The sequence below is a fragment of the Notechis scutatus genome, chromosome Z, assembly GCF_049901735.1.
Source record: "Notechis scutatus isolate UNSWTSFEM ecotype Mainland chromosome Z, rNotScu1.2, whole genome shotgun sequence".
Lineage (NCBI taxonomy): Eukaryota > Metazoa > Chordata > Lepidosauria > Squamata > Elapidae > Notechis > Notechis scutatus.
The window spans coordinates 113,884,078-113,902,017 of NC_142025.1; the positions used below are offsets into that span (position 1 = coordinate 113,884,078).

The 17,940-nt window shown below is 38.2% G+C and overlaps 1 protein-coding gene across 1 annotated transcript in view; it reads left to right on the top strand.

Annotated features, from left to right (window-relative positions):
- The window catches only part of LOC113428877 (vomeronasal type-2 receptor 26-like), a 57,083-nt gene that overhangs the window by 9,330 nt on the left and 29,813 nt on the right, over positions 1 to 17,940 (top strand). Inside the window, exon 2 of the mRNA XM_087947375.1 lies at positions 9,841 to 10,018. Within this exon, the coding sequence (XP_087803501.1) occupies positions 9,841 to 10,018 (178 nt within the window). The remainder of the gene's footprint in view (positions 1 to 9,840; positions 10,019 to 17,940) is intronic.

Consider the following 17,940-nt stretch of genomic DNA (forward strand, 5'->3'; position numbering starts at 1 on the left):
ATTCTGTCTATTGCTTTGCCCTGATCGAGTTATGTAGTCCATTGTTTTTGCGGTGTAAGAGTTGCAGATTACAGGATAGTTTTTTTTCTCATTGTTTTCTGATTGTTTATTAGAGAGTAGGTTGTTTGTCTCTAAGTGGAGAATATAATGGATGGGTTAATAATTGATTCCATGACTTTACAGGTGACACAGCATAAAGAGATTGGTCTGTAATTTTCAACTAGGCTGGGGTCTCCCCTTTTTGAAGATGGGGATGACTGTGGCTTGTGACCATAGGTTAGGCAAGGAGTTGGTCCTGAAAGATTTTTCAAAGTTTATGCTTAGAGGTTCAGCTATGGCAGTGGATAGCTTTTTTAAGAAGTAGGCACATATTTTGTCCGGTCCAATAGATAGAGATGGCTTTAGATTGCGTAGTGCTTTTTCAAAATTGTTTTCTGTAAAATCAATATGTATTAGATGATTGTAGTTGTCTGTGGTACGACTAGGAAATACTGGGCATGATCCATTGCTGTTTACAAATACTGAGCCAAAGAATGTGTTAAAGAGGTTGGCTTTAATGGTGTCATCATTGCAGTCTTTATCATTAGGTCCTTTCAGGAGTGGGATGGACCTTGAGTCTTTCAGTTTGTTGTTTACAAAATTGTAGAAAGTGTGGGTGGAATTGGTGCATAGAAGGTTTTCCTCTTGTTTAATGTGATAATTGGTGCATTCAGTCTTTATCTGGTCTATATACAAATTTTTGTATCGGCTTTTGAAGTTGGCAACGTGACCAGATTTGTTTTTCCGCCAAAGTGATCTCCTTTGGGATTGAAGCTTCCTTATGGTTATGGGTAATCTGTTTTTTCTGGTTTTTGGAGTTGTTATTGGTACATATAGTTTGATGACTCATTTGACTTCAAGTAAAAATATGTTGTAATGGTCTTCAACAATATTGCATACAGTGAATAGAGATTGCCAATCAAGGGATGAGAGATTGTTGTCATAGTTGCCTTTTTTGAAGTTATAATTGGGGATTACGTCATTGTGATGATTTTTGTGTGGACGTATGTTGAGACAAAAGTCAATCATGCAGTGGTCACTGTTGGAAAAGGGTTCTTTAATTTGTATTCCATAAATTGAATTCAAACTATTGCAGAAGGTGAGATCGAGGCAGTTGTTTAGTCTAGTGTTGTTGGTTACTAGTTGTTCCACTCCCAGGTTTGTTACAGCATTGTAGAAGGTTGCATGCATGGGTTCAGTTTTACGTTCATTTAGGGTCCAGTTAATGTGAGGTACATTGAAATCACCAAGAAAGATAAAAGTGTGTGGGCAGGATGTTGCCCATGTTAGTAGTAAATTTAGTTTGTTTACATGTTCGATGTCATAATCAGGGGCTCTGTAACATAGTAAGAATCGAAATGTGATATTTAAGGACAGTTCACAGACGATGGTCTCAGGAAGAGCAAGCTCTTGGTTAACTTGGATGTTTTTTATATGTAAGGATTTTTTATAGAAGATAGCAACACCACCTCCTCTACGGATTTCACGATCTGATCGATAAACATGATAGTCTCTTACTGTGGTAATGGAGTCAGGGAGAGATGCATTGAGCCATGTTTCATAGACAAATATGATGTTGAATTTAGCCATATTTAGTAAGAGGAGAAATTCAGGTATTTTATTCACAAGGTTTCTTGCATTGAGTAGCTTGCATTTAAGGCCAGTTGTAGTTCGAATTGAGGTAGTTAGGGGTGTGCGTGCCTAGTTTTGGGTAATGGTGCGTTGGGTGAGGTAGGGTTGGATGTGGAGTTGTGGGTTGTGTGACTTACTTTTGATACAATCAGCGCAGTAGTCAATGTACATATCCTTCTCTCCATTGTCTAGATGTCTTTTGAGTTCATTGCGGAGATCACGGGAGCAGATTCTTTGCAATATGGATAAGTCTGGTCTTGAGCGAAGTTTTTTGTGTTTGGGATTGGTTTTTGCAATGGCATTTATTGTATGAATGAATATGTGTTTGCTGGATCAAAGTAATATTAATTTAAGGAAGCTATTGAATCATGTGAAAGTAATTTCTGCAAAGCTATGATTCAAGAACAAGAGATAGATAGTAATGTATTCCCCATGCTTCCACTACATGTAATGGATATTCTATCTTACTTATGTGGGTTACCCTGTTGTTTCCCCCAATTGTTTATTTATGCAGGTATTGAAAAATAGGCTATGTGAGAATCTGATGCCATGGATCTTAGTTTTGTCTGTTAATATATTCCAGCTGAATCAATTCATATTAGGAAATTGTTGGATCTGATATTAATGAAATTGGAAATGGGCTTTGGTTCATAGGTTGAAGAGATTTCTGAATCAAACCAGAATGCAGTTTAGTTACAGTTCTGATGAGATTCACTGGAGAAACTCTGCTGGGATTCTGAACAAAACCAAATTTTGGGGAAGATCAAGATAACTGGTCCTACTTCTACTCCCTCTCAAATCCAGGTTTACTATTTTCCGAGAAACACCTGTTTCAATAACAGTGTGGGAGAAAAAAATATTTTGATGAGAAAGGGGAGTTTGACCAGGGGTATGACCTCTTCAACTTTGTCACCTTCCACAATCAATCCTTCCAGAGAGTCTGGATTGAAAATATGGACACCAAAGGTCCTGATGGGGAAAAAAATCAGCATTAACAAAAGTGCCATTGTGTGGAATCACAAGTTTCAGCAGGTAGGACATACTCAAACTTGGTATGCTCTTGTTTCAGGGGAAGATATTTTTCTCCAATGACATGAAAGTTCAGAAATTCCATCCATGGTATCCTGGATCCTTGTGGTTTTGCTAGATATTTGGGATGGGTGTTATGATAATGTTTACATGGAACTGAGTTGCATTTTGCAATTAATGTGATATAAGTATATTTATGTATGTGTTCTTGTGCTTTATTTAGTTTACTCAACAGTCTACTATTTTTAAAAGATAATATATGTGCATTTTTGCAATGAACAGAATAAGGAGGAAATTGGTTTAAACTTTGTTACAAATGCCACTTATATATAAAATAAGTAAGGGAGGTTTATTATTCATCTATCCAATTCAAAAATGTTTGTAAAAACAATGTTAATATGCTGACATTGTACAAACAGCCCCGCAATTGTTTCAAAACAATTTTCTCCTTTTTTGCAAACATGAAAATTTTTGGAATTATTTCACATGTGTTAACATCTACAAAACAATTTCCTTTTTAAAAATTTTCCAAATGTAATACTTAATCTTAGGTCTTGCTGTTACAAATGGAGTAAAAAGGGGATACTTTCTGAAAAAGAAAAAGGCTTATTATAGAGAGCTGTGCTCCCATGGAACCATTTTTAGAGAAATCACTGCACACAAATGATACTTGATGGAATTTAGTCAGGATTCCCAGGAAGGAGGATTACATCCCAGAAAAGAGGATAGATTGCAGAAGACAAAGTGGCAGTGAGTGTATTTATAGTGATGCAAATAGTTGCTTTAATTTATCAACATTTCTGTAACAGGTGAGGACAGCTCAGAAGTTACTCCATATTCTCTTTCTTGATTTTGAGTGCTGGCAGATTTTTTTTTTTTAAAAAAAATCAACGATATTCCAATCTTTCAAAATGAAATTGGATAACATTTCATACAAAGTGAAACTCTATACAAACACTATAAGAAATACTATAAAAAGATGTTGAGACTCTAGAAAGAGTGCAGAGAAGAGCAACCAGGTTGATTAGGGGACTGGAGACTAAAACATGAAGAACGGTTACAGGAACTGGGCATGGCTAGTCTAGTGGAGAGAAGGACCAGGAGAGTCATGATAGCAGTCTTCCAATATTTGAGGGGCTGCCACAAATAGGAAGGGGTCAAGCTATTTTTCCAAAGCACCTGAAGATCAGACAAGGAATAATGGATGAAAATCAAATCAAATCAAATCAAACATTTATTGTCAATGCATAACATATGTACAATGAAATTGAAAGGAGAGGAGAGATTTAACCTAGAACTAAGGAGAAATTTTCTGACAGTGAGAACAATCAACCCATGGAACAACTTGCCGTTTGTGAGAAATGGTGTAGGGTCTCCTGCTTGGGCAGGGGGTTGGACTTCTTTAGGATGCATAAGATTAATAAAGTCAGTTTGAATAATGTGGAATGTCTAGGTGACAAATTCCTTGACTTTTCTTCCAGATATGGATGACTGTTTTGAATGTTCAGAAGATCATTATCCAAATAAAGAAAAGAAAGGATGTAACCTGAAACTGCTGGTTTTTCTAACTTTTGAAGAAACCTTAGGAATTGGTTTAGCCTCAGCAGTGCTTGGTTTCTTCTTCTTGACATCATGGATACTTGGAACATTTATTAAGTACAGGAATACACCTATTGTCAAAGCCAACAACCGGTCCATAACCTACACCCTCCTTGTCTCTCTTCTGCTCTGTTTTCTCTCCTCTTTCTTCTTCCTCACCCAGCCTGGCAAAGTGACCTGCCTTCTCCGACAATCAGTGTTTGGCATCACTTTCTCAGTGGCCATTTCTAGTGTCCTGGCCAAAACCATCACCGTGGTTGTTGCCTTCATGGCCACTAAACCAGGATCTCAAATGAGGAAATGGGTGGGGAATAGATTGGCTTTTTGTAGTGTTCTTTCCTGTTCCCTGTTCCAAGTATGTATTTGTATTCTTTGGTTGTCAACATTTCCCCCATTCCCTGAGTAGGACATGCACGCAGAGTCCCAAGAAATGACTTTACAATGCAATGAGGGTTCAGCTTTCTTCTTCTACTGTGTCTTGGGCTACATGGGTATCTTGGCCATTGCCAGCTTTATTGTGGCTTTCCTTGCCTGTAAATTACCTGACAGCTTTAATGAAGCCAAGTTCATCACCTTTAGCATGTTGTCCTTCTGCAGTGTTTCGATCTCCTTTTTTCCATCCTATCTGAGCACAAAAGACAAAGCCATGGTAGCTGTGGAGGTCTTCTCCATCTTGTCTTCTGGTGCTGTGCTACTTGGATGCATATTCTTGCTGAAGTGCTATATTACTGTTTTTCAGCCTGAGCTAAACCATAGAGAGAAACTCATAATGAAGAATTAGTATCACATGTGATATTTCTGTCTAGGAGAAACTGCTGAAAAATGGAATGGAAAAAGTGTTTGATGTCTACATGGAATATATATAAAACCTAGAGGAACATACAAGGCTTTTTTTTCTATCAAGGCAGGATTTATTCAGGATATTTAAGATTCATTCATATTTAAGCCCTTTCCAAAATAAGTGCTCATTTTGCTGCATTTCCATAATTTTGCAAAATTATTTAATCTAATCCATTCTCCCTTTCAACACTCCTGTTGAACTTGACTTTGATCTAGTTTTTTCGTTGCTGTTAGGATATTTCAGATATTAACTCAAGCAATGTTCAATATTTGCAGAGACATTTTCACGGTTTTTATACTTTCAACTCACAAAGCATTATATAAATATAGTAAAAAAGCTGATTACCATTGTATGAATATATATTTAATACAGTATTATAAGATATTAGTTTGGATTTGTTAGGGTTCTTTGAAATTTAAAATATCCTGTATATTTAACTGCATTTTTTAAAAAGCAGGCTTTTGTGGTCTACTTTGTCAAATGCCTTGCTGAAGTTTAAGTATATTATGTCCACAGTATTTTCCTAGTTACTAATTTAGTCAAAGAATGAAATAAGATTGGTTTGGCATGAATTGTTTTAAAGAAACCCATGGCTACTCTTGCCTTGAAATTTTATCCCTTTTATCTCTGTCCACAAGTTTTTTGTATTTATCCTTTTCTTCCCAGCTTTCTTGCCCTTTCAGTTTCCTGCCCACTGCTGGGGTTTTCAGGTATCATGTGCTGATGTGGACACTCAACTCCACTTAGCTAGTGTGCCATGATGCTCTCAGCTGCTAGAAATAAGAAAAATATAGATAGAGAGAGAGAGATTGGAATTAGAATAAAAAAAATGGGATTGATTTTGTTAAAAATGAATTAGAAATCTTACTGTGTTGAAATGATGAACATATTATTGCTAGGATTTATAAAATGTTATTGAAATTGAATTTGAAAAGTGAACTTGTAAAACATTGCATGATTCAGTGGGCAAGGAACTTTGGATATAAGGTGATGCTTGAACAATCGGAAAATATGTGGAGATAGATAGATAGATAGATAGATAGATAGATAGATAGATAGATAGATAGATAGATAGATAGATAGATAGATAGATAGGAGGGGCGAGAGCTTCTATGGACAGGTTAAATAGCATAAATTATAATGAAAGTGCAATTCTTATGGCAGATATGGTGTGCAATGGCAAGAATGTCAAATAGCAGGCTAAGTTCTATGGTCAGAAATAAAGCCTGGAAAGCTAAGGCTCAAAATGAACTAAAGTTTCCAACAAAAGTCAAAAACAACAACAACAAAAGCTTATTTCAACATGTATTAAAGCATGCAACTATATCACATGGTGTCCCACATGGTTTATCAGTTTTGTGAATTGAAATTTAAAGAACATGTATAAAACCTGATTATTTAGTTTAGTTTAGTTTACTTTATTGTCATTGCACCTCATACAATGAAATTAAATACCATCTTCAGTGTACATTATGACAATGAAAATAAACACAAGCACACATCCCTCACATTCTATCCATTGAATTGAAAGCCCCTGATATTGCATTAATATTGCACTATGCAGTAGAATTCAATAGAGTTACTGCCCTGGAATAGAAGCTGTTTTTCAGCCTATTTGTCCTTGTTTTTATTATCCTGTACCATCTGCCCAATGGTAATAGTTCAAAGAAAGGGTTCCAAGGATGAGATGGATCTTTGAGAATGTTTTGAACTTTCTTAAGGCAGTGGGAGCTATAAAGCTCTTCCAAAGAGGGGAGAGGGCAACCAATGATCTTCTGGACATAGATATTAACCCTCTAGAGCAGGGGTCCCCAACCACCGGTCCGTGGACCGGTACCGGTCCGTGGATCACTCTGTACCGGGCCGCAAAGAGAATTTTTTTTTAAAAAAATGGAGGCTTTCTTCGCCTTCGGTGAATGCTGCTGGGATCAGGGATCAAGGACACAAATGAAAGAAGGGGAGGGAGGAAGCAACCAAAACCTATCCTGCTCTCCGGCTCAGCGGCCTGGTTTCCTCCTGCCTCGTTCCTCTCTCAGTAGCTCTCTCGCTCCTCCACCAGCCCAGGAAGAAACTGCTTCAAAGGAGCCGGCAGGGTGGCTTTTCCTGTCGGCGCAGCTTCCGGCGCGCGCTCACCCCCACCCCTCCGCCAATCAATTCAGGTTCAATCCAGTGCTCTGTTCTGCCTGCCTGCCTGCCTTCGCTTCTGGTAGTTTCGAGCAGCTTCGGCTGAGAATAATAACTATTCGCCTTTTACTCAGTCGAGCTGCCCGAAACTACCAGAAACCAAGGCAGGCAGGCAGGCAGGCAGAACGGAGCACTGGATTGAACTGCGGGCGGCGGGCGGGGCGGGGGTGAATGGGCTGGAGGAGCTGCGTCCAAAACACCAGAAACGAAGGCAGGCAGGCAGAACGGAGCACCGGATTGAACCGTGGGCGGTGGGGTGGGGGTGAACGGGCGCTTCGGAAGAGCTGCACTGACAGGAAAAGCCACCCTGCAGGCTTCTTTGAAGCAGTTTCTTCCTGGGCTGGTGGAGGAGCAAGAGAGCGACTGAGAGAGGAACGAGGCAGACACCTGAGGGATGAGGCTGAGGGAGGGAGGGAGACACCTGAGGGATGGGGCTGATGAAGGCAAGGCCGAGAGGCGAGGCTTCTCAGCCGTCCTGCAGGGACTATCTGTTGCTCAGGGTTGCAATGAGGAGGCATTGGCGTTCCCTGAACTTGGTGGTTTGCTGGCAGATGTTTTATTACCTGACTAGGTAACAACATCAGATGTTACCTAGTCAGATAATGAAACGCCTGCAAGCAAACCACCAAACTCGACTCCCGGTCCTTGAAAAAGTGTTTCTGCAGGAAACTGGTCCCTGGCACAAAAAAGGTTGGGAACCACTGCTCTAGAGTGCTTTCCTATCTGTCACTGTGCAATTGGCAAACCATACACAGGTGCAGTCAGTTAAGATACTCTCTCTGTGCAGCAGTAGAAGATCTCCAGCAGTTTTTTATTCAATTGTTGTTTTCTGAGAAGTCTCTGCTGGGCCCTTTTGACCAGTGCAGGCAATGTGTCAGGCAGATCCTCTTTTAGGGTAACACCCAGAAACTTAAAACTGGCCACTTGCTCCACTCAGTCTCCATTGATAAGCAAGGGCTGGATGTCTGATCTGTTCCTTCTATAGTCCACTATAAGTTCCTTAGTCTTATTGGTGTTGAGGACCAAATTATTGTCTCCATTCCACAAAAGCAACCAGTCCACCTCATCTCAATAGGCAGACTCATGCCCCCCGGAGATGAGTCCCACCACTGTTGTATCATCTGCAAATTTAGTAATAGTATTACTAGTGTGAGTGTGAATGTAGTCATGCACATAAAGAGTACCCTGTGTTGTACCAGTGTTAAAAATAAGTGCTGAAGAGTATGATTACCTAATCTGACCCTCTGTGAGTAGCCGGACAGAAAATCCATAATCCAAAGGCAGATTGAATAAGAAAGTCCAAGGTCCAGAAGTTTAGACACTAGTCTATGTGGAAGAATTGTGTTAAATGCAGAACTAAAATCTACAAAAAGCATCCTCACATAGCCCTCCCTCTGTTCTAGATGAGTCAGAGCAGTGTGAAGCATGATGATTGTAGCATCCTCTGTAGATCTATTTATTATAATGTCTATTATAATATCTATTTATTATAATATCTATTTATTATAATGTCCCATTGTAGGGGTTTTCTTTCTTTTTATAATCTAAGACTCTTCCCCCCAAATTTCTTATATGAGTAAAAGATAGTTCATCATAAATATAGGCTTTATTTCTAATCAGAAGCCAGGGTGACTTAGTAGCTAGAATGCAGTATTGCAGGCTGACTCTGCCAGCAGTTTGAATCTCACTGGCTCAAAATTGACTCAACCTTTCATCCTTCCAAGTTGGTATAATGAGGACCCAGTTTGGAGCTGTAGAGAGGATAGAGGTAAATGTGGGTTTGTGGTCAAAACAACATAGTTTTTCAATGAGTCAGGGACATTTCAACAACTGGTTAGCCAGAGGAGGAGGATAGAAGCAACCATACTTTACTGAAGCCAATTGGTTACAGAAGAGGCAAAGCTAGATCTGGGATTTTCATGCCAAAAGTATATTGTAAACCTTTGCCTGTTCCTTTCCATCCCCTGATTATGAAGAAATGCCCAATTATGTGCTAATAAATTGTTTGGGTACATCATAGGTCCCTTTCTACTCAGCTAGCTTCATTCCTTTGCTGGATCTTGGAATGAATGGCTGGTAATCTTCACAGGTCTTGAGTCTTGGTTTCATTTCTTCATGGTAACCCATAGTAACCCTCCCTCTGGTTCCCCCCCCCACAGATCTCTCCCCCCTCCCATACAGTGCACAGCATAACTGAAAGGCAGCCCTGAAAATAATATTCTTTAGTTTATCTTAAATTGTTCCCAATAGAATGTATGAAACTTGGGTGGAAGAAATCTTGAAGATTTTCAGTGAGTTTAAGGTAATTCTTTTAAAAGGTTCTGCATTGTTACTCATCACAAAAAACACATAAAGTAAATAACTGATGTCTGTTGGATCTGTTCATATTCTATACTTTTTCAACTGGAGTATTTAAAATATGTGCTGTATAATCACCAAATTTCCTCAACACAACCTTGCCTTGGCCTTGCCAATGAGGACTCCCAGATCTTACTGGGGTTCCACTTCTATGACAGTTACCTCTATGCAAGAATGACCTACCATACCACCATGGACCTGCTTTTCAAATTCCAGAAATTTGTCCTTAACTACAAATGTGACAGTGAGAAGAATCTCATGGCTATCATTGGAAGAATGGATTTTGATACATCATCTTATATAAATGAACTTACAGGTTTCTTCAAGATTCCACAAGTAAGCTATGATGGGGTTGAGGAAGAAAATTATATGCTTTGTTGTTCATGTGGAATATATAATGAGCATTAAATATTTTTTTTTAATTTTTTTTATTTGTCAATTGCTTACAAGATAATAGGTATAAGTAAAAAAATAGTTATGAATACATCAATACATATAAGAAAAATTAAAAAATATATAGAAGAAACAATAGGACAGGGATGGTAGGCACATTGGTGTGCTTATGCATGTCCCCTATAGACCTCTTAGGAAAGGGGTGAGGTCAATATTAGACAGTCTAAAGTTAAAGTTTTTGGGGTTTGGGGAAAAAAACCACAGAGTCAGGTAGAGTATTCCAGACATTGACCACTCTATTGCTGAAGTCGTATTTCCTGCAATCAAGTTTGGTGCGATTAACCTTGAGTTTGTATCTATTGTTTTCTCTTGTGTTGTTATGGTTGAAGCTGAAGTATTCATTGACAGGTAGGACATTGTAATGTATGATTTTATATACTATACTTAGATCGGACTGAAGGCGATGTAGTTCTAGGTTTCCTCGGTCTAAAATTTTGAGTCTGGTGGCATAAGGTATTCTACAACGAGTAGAGGAATGGAGAACTCTTCTTGTGAAATATTTCTGGATTTTCTCAACTGTGTTAATATCAGACACATAGTGTGGGTTCCAGATTGATGAGCTGTATTTGAGTATTGGTTTTGCAAATGTTTTGTATGCTCTAGTTATTAGTGTAATATTTCCAGAGAAAAAGCTACGTAAGATTAGGTTAACAACTCTTAACGCCTTTTTGGCTATGTAGTTACAGTGGGCTCTAGCACTTAGATCATTAGAGATGAGTACTCCAAGATCCTTGACAGAGTTTGGATAATATCAACAAGGTCTTGACTATTCAGCCTGTATTTTATTTTCTGATTTATTTTTGCAATACGTAGGACAGAGCATTTATTTGTTGAGATTTGAAGGTGCCATTTGTTTGACCATTCTGATACATAGTCAAGGTCTTTTTGAAGGGTAGCAGTATTGTCTGTGGTGTTGAATAGCTTTACATCGTCAACGAAGAGAACATAGTTGCTCTTGATATGATCACAGAGGTCATTTATGTAGAGTATGAAAAGAGTTGGTCCTAGAACACTGCCTTGGGGGGAATTCTGGTTTGCAGGGCTTCGGCGGTAGGCAGGAATCCGCGATCGTGCACGGTTTCGGCCTGGGCTCGCCGCTAGAGCACCCCGAGCCACTCGGCTTCAGGGCTAAGCCACCCCGTAGAGGTGTGTAAAGAGGGGGGAGATTCCAGCAGGGTCGAGGGAAGCCACATCTTTCCTCCCCAGCTGTCTAAACTCCCTTTCTCGAAGGCGGTAAGAGTGGCGGTTAGAAATGGCTGCCTCAAAGAAGCACTCAGCCAGAAAAGAAAGTGCAGGAGGAAGTTAAGAAGTGAAAGTTTTTGCTGACTGGGACAAGAAGCAACAACTGAGATACCCTGGAATTTAAATCTTATAAAAGATACATCGCTCCCAAAGAAGATTCGGAAGCAGCGAATGAAAGTGAAAAGGGAAAGTTTTTTTTTCCACTCTCCTTCCTTACGTTGACAGCAGATGAATGAGAAATCGGAAAAATCCGCTTTGGCACCAACAGGTAATTAAACCGGATTAAATGCCAAGGGGACAATAAAGATTTCTGAACACTTAAAAAACTTTTTTTTTTGCTGTAAGTGGGAAGGGAGAGGAAAAGAATAAGCAAGATTTGGCTGGAGGAGGCTGCTTGGAATTTAAAAGAATCTAAAATTAAATTGGCATCACAATGGCATCACTTGTGGATGAACTGAAAATGGAATTTCAAAAATATAAAGAAGAGGAACAAGAAGGGAATGGCTCTTTTGGCTCCGTTTTTCATTTCTTAGAAATGGTGATCTGCACCTATGAGAAGCTACAAGAAAAGACTGCGTAACAAGAAAATTGGGACAAAGAAGAAGCCATCTTTAATGAACAAGTAACTGTATCTGGGGAAGAAAGGGGAAATGGGGGAAAGAGAATGGAGAATTTAAGACCTAAAAAAAACAACCAAAAAAGGGAAAAATAAGGTGAAAAGTGGATATAATGTCAGAAAGCAACAGATAAGGGGAACACAGAAGAGGGAAATAGAGGTGGAGAGACAAGGGGGTAAAAAAGATAGAGTGAAGAAACAAGGGAGGAGGGAAGGGAAGAGAAGTTACAAAGATTCAGAGCAAGATGTAAAGAAACAGGACTTATGTAGAGATAATGGGTAAAAATATAACTGAAAATGAGATTCTGCAAAGGTACATAAGATTGTATTGTTATACTGGTATTAGAAATAATGTTAGAAAATTGGAACAATATATCATTAAAAAAATGGGATAAAATACTCAGTGTAATTTAGTGAAACTTTTTTGATCAAAATAAATGAAACAAAATAAATGAGAGAATTGAATTAGGAAGGAATGGGAACATTTTAATTACACAATGTTTTAAAATATAAGTGAAATGGGGGGGAAGTAACTATACAAAATTTATAAGTGTTCCCATAGAAGCATGATACCTATTTGAAAAGTAATGTGTAAAATGTTTAAGATTTAAATGAATATTAACTTTAACAATAAAGTTGAACTGGTATGGATTGTTGTTTTAATTATATTATACATTTATAATTTCTTCTTTTCTTAAAATATAGTGTGTAGCTTTAGAATGTACTAAGCAGAATCTGAATGAAAGTTATTGTATTATATTAAGTGTTATAAATTCAGGGGAAAGATATAAAGGCGTCATACTCCAATCAGTGATTACAGGAGAAATATTGTTTTAATGAGAAAAGATAATAGACAGCTGAAACAGGACAGACAAAGAATATAAGTACAATGATTTAAATTGAGATGAAATAAATAAAATAGAATTAAGAGAGTTAAAACAGGGGAGAAGCTATATAGAAAATGTAGAATGGTAATAAGATATGGAACACTATATAAAAATGAGCATGAACTTGAATTTGTGTCTGTATGAAGAGATATAACCCGGGATCAAGCTGCTTTCAAAAAAGATGTTTTATGTTTTCATGTTTTGTGTTTTGTTTGTTTATGTTTGTTTTTTAAAAAATAATAAAACTTTTGAAAAAAAAAAAAGAACACTGCCTTGGGGGACACCACTGTTGACAGGTACAGAATTTGATAGGACGCTCCCAATTTTGACCACTTGTTGTCTGTTTGACAGGAATGCTTCTATCCAGTTATGCAGATGTCCAGAGATACCATAAGATTTTAGTTTTAGAAGTAGTTTGTCGTGTACCACTGAATCAAAGGTTTTACAGAAGTCTATGTAGATTGCGTCTATTGCTTTGCCCTGATCGAGTTGTGTGGAGGATGATGGATTGGTTAATAATTGATTCTATGACTTTACCGGTGATGCAGCATAAAGAGATTGATCTGTAATTTTCAACTAGGCTAGGGTCTCCCTTTTTGAAGATGGGGATGACCGTGGCTTGTGACCATAGTTTTGGCAAGGAGCTGGTCCTGAAAGATTTTTCAAAGATTATACTTAAAGGTTCATGGCAGTGGGTAGCTTTTTAAAGAAGTAGGCACATATTCAGTCCTGTCCAATAGATAGAGATGGTTTTAGATTGCGTAGTGCTTTTTCAACAATGTCTTCTGTAAAATCAATATGTATTAGATCATTGTAGTTGTCTGTGGTTCGACTAGGAAATACTGGGCATGATCCATTGCTGTTTACAAATACTGAGCCAAAGAATGTGTTAAAGAGGTTGTCTTTAATAGTGTCCTTGTTGCAATCTTTACCATTAGGTCCTTTCAGAGGTGGGAGGGACCTTGCATCTTTTAGTTTGTTGTTTACAAAATTGTAGAAAGCACGGGTGGAATTGGTGCATAGAAGGTTTTCTTCTTGTTTAATGTGATAATTGGTGCTTTCTTTTTTTATCTGGTGGCATAAATTTTTTGTATTGGCTTTTGAAGTTGGCAACGTGACCAGATTTGTTTTTCCGCCAAAGTGATTTCTTTTTTTTGGATTGAAGCTTCCTTATTGTTTTGGGTAATTTGTTTTTTCTGGTTTGGGGAGTTGTTATGGCTTATGGTTTACTAATTAGCATTCTTTTCTGAAACTAGAATACCAAATGGTAGTGATTTGTAAAAAATCCACTCTTTTAATAGTGTATAGGACTAGATGGCTTCCAAGGTCACTTCCAACTCTCTTATTCTTCTTCTGTATAAAATAGATTCAGAAAAACTAGTTTCTGTTTTTTTCTATTTTCCATTATTCTAACCATTGAGAAGCTACTATCTAAATTACAACAGAATAACAGATTTGGAAAGGACCTTGCTGTTTCCTCCCCAAGCAGGAAATCCTTTACAATTTCAGACAAATGGTTATCTAAACTCTTTTTAAAAACCTCCAGTGTTAGAGCACCCATGGCCTCTGGAGGTAAATCACTCATTAATTGTTCTGTCAGGAAATTTCTCCTTAGTTCTAGCTTGGTTCTCTTCTTGATTAGTTTCCATCAATTTCTTCTCATCTTGCATTCAGGTTCCTTGGAGAACATGTTGACCCCCTCTTCTTTGTGGCAGCTCCTTAGATATTAGAAGACAGCTATCATGTCACACCTAGTCCTTCTTTTCATTGAAATAGGCATTGCTACAACTATTCTTTGATATAATTCAGTGGTTCTGAGGTTATAACTTCCACTTCCTTCTGAACCTTTGGGTATAATCTATCTGGTCCTTGTAATGTGAACTTTTCTAGAGTAGATAGGTGTTCTACCATTTTCTTTCTTATTTTGACTTGTGTTCCTCATGTGCATTTTATGAGGGAGGGAGTTTTATGTAAAGACAGATTTTTTTAAAAAACCCACTTTTCTCCCATTACTGAATCAATTGTTTCCTTGATCTTTTTCTTGAATTTTACATATTTAAAAAAGAACTTTAATGTCAAGCCTTAGTTTATTTTGAGCCTTAGCTTTCCTGACTTCATTTTTGCAGGTTCAAGCTTTTTGCTGATATTCTGCTCCAGTTATTTGCCCCTCTTTCCACTTTTTATACATTTCCTTTATGTCATTCAGTTTAACAGAGAGTTCTTTGTTCAGCCATGCTGATTTCTTTTGAAATCTCTTATTTTTCTTCTTCATTGGAATTGTGATAGAATGGGCTTTTATAATGTCACTTTTCAAACTTTCCCAAGCTTTTTCAGTTTTTTCCCCCTTGAGAATTCTAATCCATGGAATGTTTATTCCATATATATTATATTGAAATCAGCTCTCTTGAAGACTTAAACTCCAGTCTGACTTGTTCTATTGCTTTCGCTTGCATAAAATTAAATTCCACTTATTACATGTTTACTCGCACTGAAAATTCCTGTAACTTCAATACCTTCTTTCATTTCTCTTTGTTTGTGAGAATTACAATGAATCCAGTATGTCTGACCCTCTATTTTCTGTCTCTACTTTTTATCATGCTTTAGGTATCAGTAGGGATTATGTAGGAAATCATCATAACTTGTACAATGTTATATATAAAATTATAATTTAGGTTCCTTTTCATTGTTTCCTTCAAAAATAATCAATTCTCCAAATACTATTTTTCTGACTCATGAATTTTTCAGATTGAGAAGGTGAGCTTCTGTCCTTCTCAGAATTCAGTGAGAATGAATTAAAAGATGGTTCTTTTCAAATTATTCTGATAACAGTCCTTGTCTACTCAGCTGGCTGCATTCCATTGCCAGATCTTGGAATGGCTGGTGAGTTTATTGGACCTTGTGAGTCTTGGTTTCTTTTCCTCTTACCTCTCGCCCTCCCCAGAGCTCCCTCCACCCTCCCCTGCACTCCCCCTCCCTTGCAGTGCACAGCATAACTGAATGGCAGCCCTGACAATACTCTTTAGTTGATGATAAAATTGTTTGCAGTAGAATGTATGAAACCTTTTGAAGAAACCTTTTGAAGATTTTTAGTGAATTTAAGGTAATTCCTTTAAAAGGTTCTGCATTGTTACTCATCACAAAAAATACAGACAATAAATGGCAGATATCTGTTGGATCTGATCATATTCTATTTTGTGAAAAAAAATGGCAGAAAATAAATGTGGTATCTTGAAAAATAGCACTCTACAGTTTCAACAATTAAATAAACATTCTATTGCAAATCTTACTGATTCTACTTTCATTGGCATTTGCTTTTTTTTTTTTTTTTAAAGATGAAGCATCAGGCACTTATTATCTGATCAAAACAAAATAATAATCTCCTAGAAGAATCACAATATTTTCTTAATATGGCCTAAGCATCAAAGGCTGCACAGAAAAATATTTAAACTGAACAACAATCAAGGCTCTTGTTTGGCTATAAAGTGCACCTTGAACTTCTGGGAGATTGGGACAAGGGGAAATAAGAGCTATGTCAGATTCATTGCTTCAAGTTTCTATTCTCCATTCTCTACTGTCAGAGTATCTGTACAAATCCTTCTGATATTCAAGATACAAATTTGCACTCAGATAAACTTGAAGTAGATAATGATAGATTTTCTATTTGGATGCATTCAAAAATATAATCCTTGGATTAATGTGTGTGTGTGTGTGTGTGTGTGTGTGTGTGTGTGTGTGTGTATGTGGATCTTTGGTTATTCGGGTTTTCTCCCGCGTAAGATTGGAAGTATCTAGGCAACGTTTTCGATGAAGTCTCATTCATCATCTTCAGGCTTCTGTCTTCAGCTCTGTGCTTCTCAGAGTGATGTGAGCTTGCAGCTGCTGCTTCCTTTTAACTGCTAGTGGGGTGTGACTTGATTGGTTGGGGGCTTGGCTGTGTTCTGATTGGGTTGGGGTGTGTTCTCATTGGTTGGGGTTTGGCTGTGTTCTGATTGGTTGGGGGTTGGCCATGTTCTGATTGGCTGGAGGTGTGTTCTGTTCAGGTGGGGCTTGGCACATGCTCAGGTTGGTCTTAGTTACTGGGGAATTTGAGCTGGTGAGCTGTGATCTTGCTGTTTGGCTTCGAGTTCGTGGTCGTGCTGCATCTTCATGGTGGGGGTCAGTTCGCTTCATGTATGGCTCAGGGGGTTTGAAGTGGGTAGTGATGCAGCTGCAGTGCGGCTTCTGGTCTGTGGTCGTGTCTCATCTTCTGTGTGGGTGTGAGTCTGCTTTTTACGTGGAAGTGTGGTGGTGGCATCTTGTGTGGCCCTCGTGGGTGTGGGTCTGGTGTCATTCATCATGTTAGGTACTCGTCTGTTCATGAGGGCAGGTTTCAAATGGCTGGTAAGCGGGAGGTGTCATCTCTTTTATTCATGCTGTGTGGGCGTTTCTCTATCTCTATGGCTTCTCTGATTATTCTGTTGTTGAAGTGTTCGGTTTTGGCGATAGTTCTGGTATTTTTAAAGTCAATCTCATGTCCTGTGGCTTTGAGGTGTTGGACCAGGGAAGAGGTCGGTTCTTTTTTTTGATTGAGTTCTTATGTTCTTCAACGCGTGCATTTATTCTCCTGTTAGTTTGTCCAATGTATGTGGTGGGGCAGGCGGTGCAAGGGATTTCGTATACTCCTTGGTTTTCTAACTCGATTTTGTCTTTAGGGTTTCTTAGGATGGTGGATATTTTTCTGTTTGTGCAGAATGCTGTTTTAATGTTGTGTTTTTGGAGGATCTTGCTGATTTTGTCTGTAGTGCCTTTTATATATGGGAGGAGGGCTTTGCCGTTCTCTTGTTCTCTGTCTTGGATTTTGGTTGGGGTTTCTTTTTGGATTAGGTGGGTAATCTTCTTTCTTTGGAATCCATTGGCTGTTAGTACATTGGTGAGAGTGTTTAGTTCGGTTTTTAGGTGTTGTTCATCAGCTAAGCATTTTGTTCTGGAGATGAGTGTCTCAGCTACGGAATTGATCTGTGCTGGGTGGTGGTGTGAGAGTGCATGTAGATAGCGGTTTGTATGTGTTTTCTTCTGGTAGA